General features: G+C 31.9%; 1 protein-coding gene across 1 annotated transcript; it reads left to right on the forward strand.

The window, feature by feature from the left end:
* OCT59_029234 (uncharacterized protein) lies at positions 1 to 1,996 on the forward strand (the record flags this gene model as incomplete). Its single annotated transcript, XM_025310748.2, has 6 exons — positions 1 to 32; positions 104 to 403; positions 474 to 721; positions 790 to 1,214; positions 1,333 to 1,657; positions 1,728 to 1,996. The coding sequence occupies 6 exons, from the start codon at positions 1 to 3 to the stop codon at positions 1,994 to 1,996; spliced, it is 1,599 nt and encodes a 532-aa protein (XP_025179188.2).
* Positions 1,997 to 2,521: the final 525 nt, after the last annotated feature.

The following is a 2,521-nucleotide window of genomic DNA, read 5'->3' on the forward strand; positions in this document are numbered from 1 at the left end:
ATGTTAAAATTACGATCAGCCAAAACTGTACGGTAAGTAATAAAACGTTGAGCAGGTAATGGAGTATTATGTTACTACTAATTAGTACTCCCCTTTGTTACAGTGAATATTATGATAACGCGATTAAAAAAGACTCGATTAAAGGTCATACAACAATAAAATCACTACTTTATGAAGAAATTGAGAATATACCGGATTATGGGATAAATAAATATGGAAAAAAACTAATAAGAAATGTCAGTGCTTACGTAAAAAGGCGCCACCGATACATATTTAATACCAATTTTTTAGAAAAAGGTGAAGAAAAAAGCGCAAGAAAAACTATTAGGGAATATCTTTATCGTTATGTTCAAGACAATGAATCTGATTCAGAAGATAGAACAGATGGAACAAATGAAATGACGTAAGTTTGCATTTTTTTATAATTCCTAAATTATTTACATTGTAAGTAAACTCGTTTATCATTTGGATAGGCCTAATGAGCGAGATGAAGAACTCGTTGCCCTCCTAGAAATTGATGAAAATGAATTAGACTACACGTCATTCAATAATTTGATGAAAATAAAAGTCAACAATCCCGGTATTGTTGATCCTATATCTGCAGATTTCGATGAAATTATTGAAAGACTTAGTAAACTTGAGCAGAAGTTATCAATTGAAAAAGAGCTGCATTCTTATGTAACTGGGTTGCAACGGTTAAAGCTTTTATTCAAGAATATCGGTATGATCAATTTTACATATTGAAAAAAAGATTTAATAACAATAATAATATAAAATGTCCATTTGTAGTTCCGGTAGTTGGGGATCGCAGAATTCGTGCAGTTGAAGACTTGGATCTTTATAAAAAAATCGGAATTGCCTCAAGGCATCTAATGAAAGAATATAAAAACAAGGTTCCGTTGTCTATTACATGTCCAGGAAAAGTAGAGGGAAAGGATTATATTCTCGCCACAGTAAAGTTGCCAAGAGGAACTCCGGTTTATAACTTACCTGTCGAGTACAATGGTTTCCCAGTAATAGTTGATTATGGAGCTATGAAAGCTTCAACTAGTGAAACTAGTGACAGATGTCGCAAATATCATGAAAATCTCAAACCAGGAATAAGTATTAGCGATTCAAAGTGTTATGAAGCATTCACACTAGGCACACTTTTCACAGCAGAAAGTCAATCAGGAAAAAAATATCTTTTAACTGTAAATCATGGAGTCAAAGAGGTCGGTAGCTCTGACCAGGCAACATAGATAATATAGATATAGTATGTATCTGATAAAGAAAAAAATTTTCATGATCTTTCGTTTTAATACTAATTCACTAATTCACATCATTGTACAGGATACTCCCCGTTGTGCTACAGTCACCAAATATAAAGATTTAAGTATTGATAAACATGGACAACTTTTAGACTTCGCTTTTTGTGAGGTCGATAATGAACGTGGATTACTTGCTACTAACAAACCATGTGGATCAGATATTATCATTGAGGAACTCCATTCTACTTTAGATTATGAAGAGTCAGATATTATACCTGTCCAAAAAGTAGGTAGAACAACGGGACATACCGCAGGGATTATGGAGAATTTAATGCAAGAAGCTATAGTAACTGAGACGTTTAAAAAAGATACGTATGCTAAAATGCTCATAGTTACTAACCACTTTGGTAAGTCATTATTTACTAAATTCCCTTTTCAATTAGCCTTACTTTTTTAATATTTGACTGTTATATCTAGGTGATCTTGGAGACTCCGGTGCCCCAGTTTACGACGACGATGGTCTTTGGGGAATTTACCAAAGTACTTCAGATTCAAAATATATGTCCGGCGTTGTACCCATTGATCTAATTTTACAAAAAATTTACGAAAAAGAACACGTAAATTTTGATTTATTAGTGAACGAAGGAAATGTGGATGAAGAAAATGGTAAAATGGTAATTAACATCAGCAACAACAATTGGATTTTCTTTTATAGTTGTCATAGGAAATTATATTTACAACTTTAGCTAAACATCCAAATTATTACTACGAAAATAAAAATTTTTTTTTGTACTCGCTGCATTCCACGTATTTTATATAATAAAGCCTCTTAATGATCAAATCTGTCATGTATCCGATTCCTAATTTTTTCTATTTATGGATAAAAGTGGTATAGAAACATTGAGGCGAGTAACGCTTTTTCTAGAAAGGTTTGCTCATCTCAACATTCGTTAATATTTGCATCGTTCTTTCATCCATAAGATTTAAAAAACATCCTCATTTCGTCAGAGATTTTACCATCCATTCAAAAGTGTAAATCATTGAACACAAGAAAGGACAGCATTACTTTTCTTTGATCTCTCCGAAAATCTTTTTTTAAGCCAATAGATCATAATCATAATCATGACTGATTAGGATATTAATCACAAATCTTTTGACATTCTCATCAATATCCCTCGAAAGTACCATAGAAGACAAGATATAGAATATTTTTTACGAAAAAAATGGTGTTATTTTGTGAATGGTATCTGAAATAATCATTATAAATAAAA

Source organism: Rhizophagus irregularis, chromosome 9, assembly GCF_026210795.1.
Source record: "Rhizophagus irregularis chromosome 9, complete sequence".
Taxonomy (NCBI): domain Eukaryota; kingdom Fungi; phylum Glomeromycota; class Glomeromycetes; order Glomerales; family Glomeraceae; genus Rhizophagus; species Rhizophagus irregularis.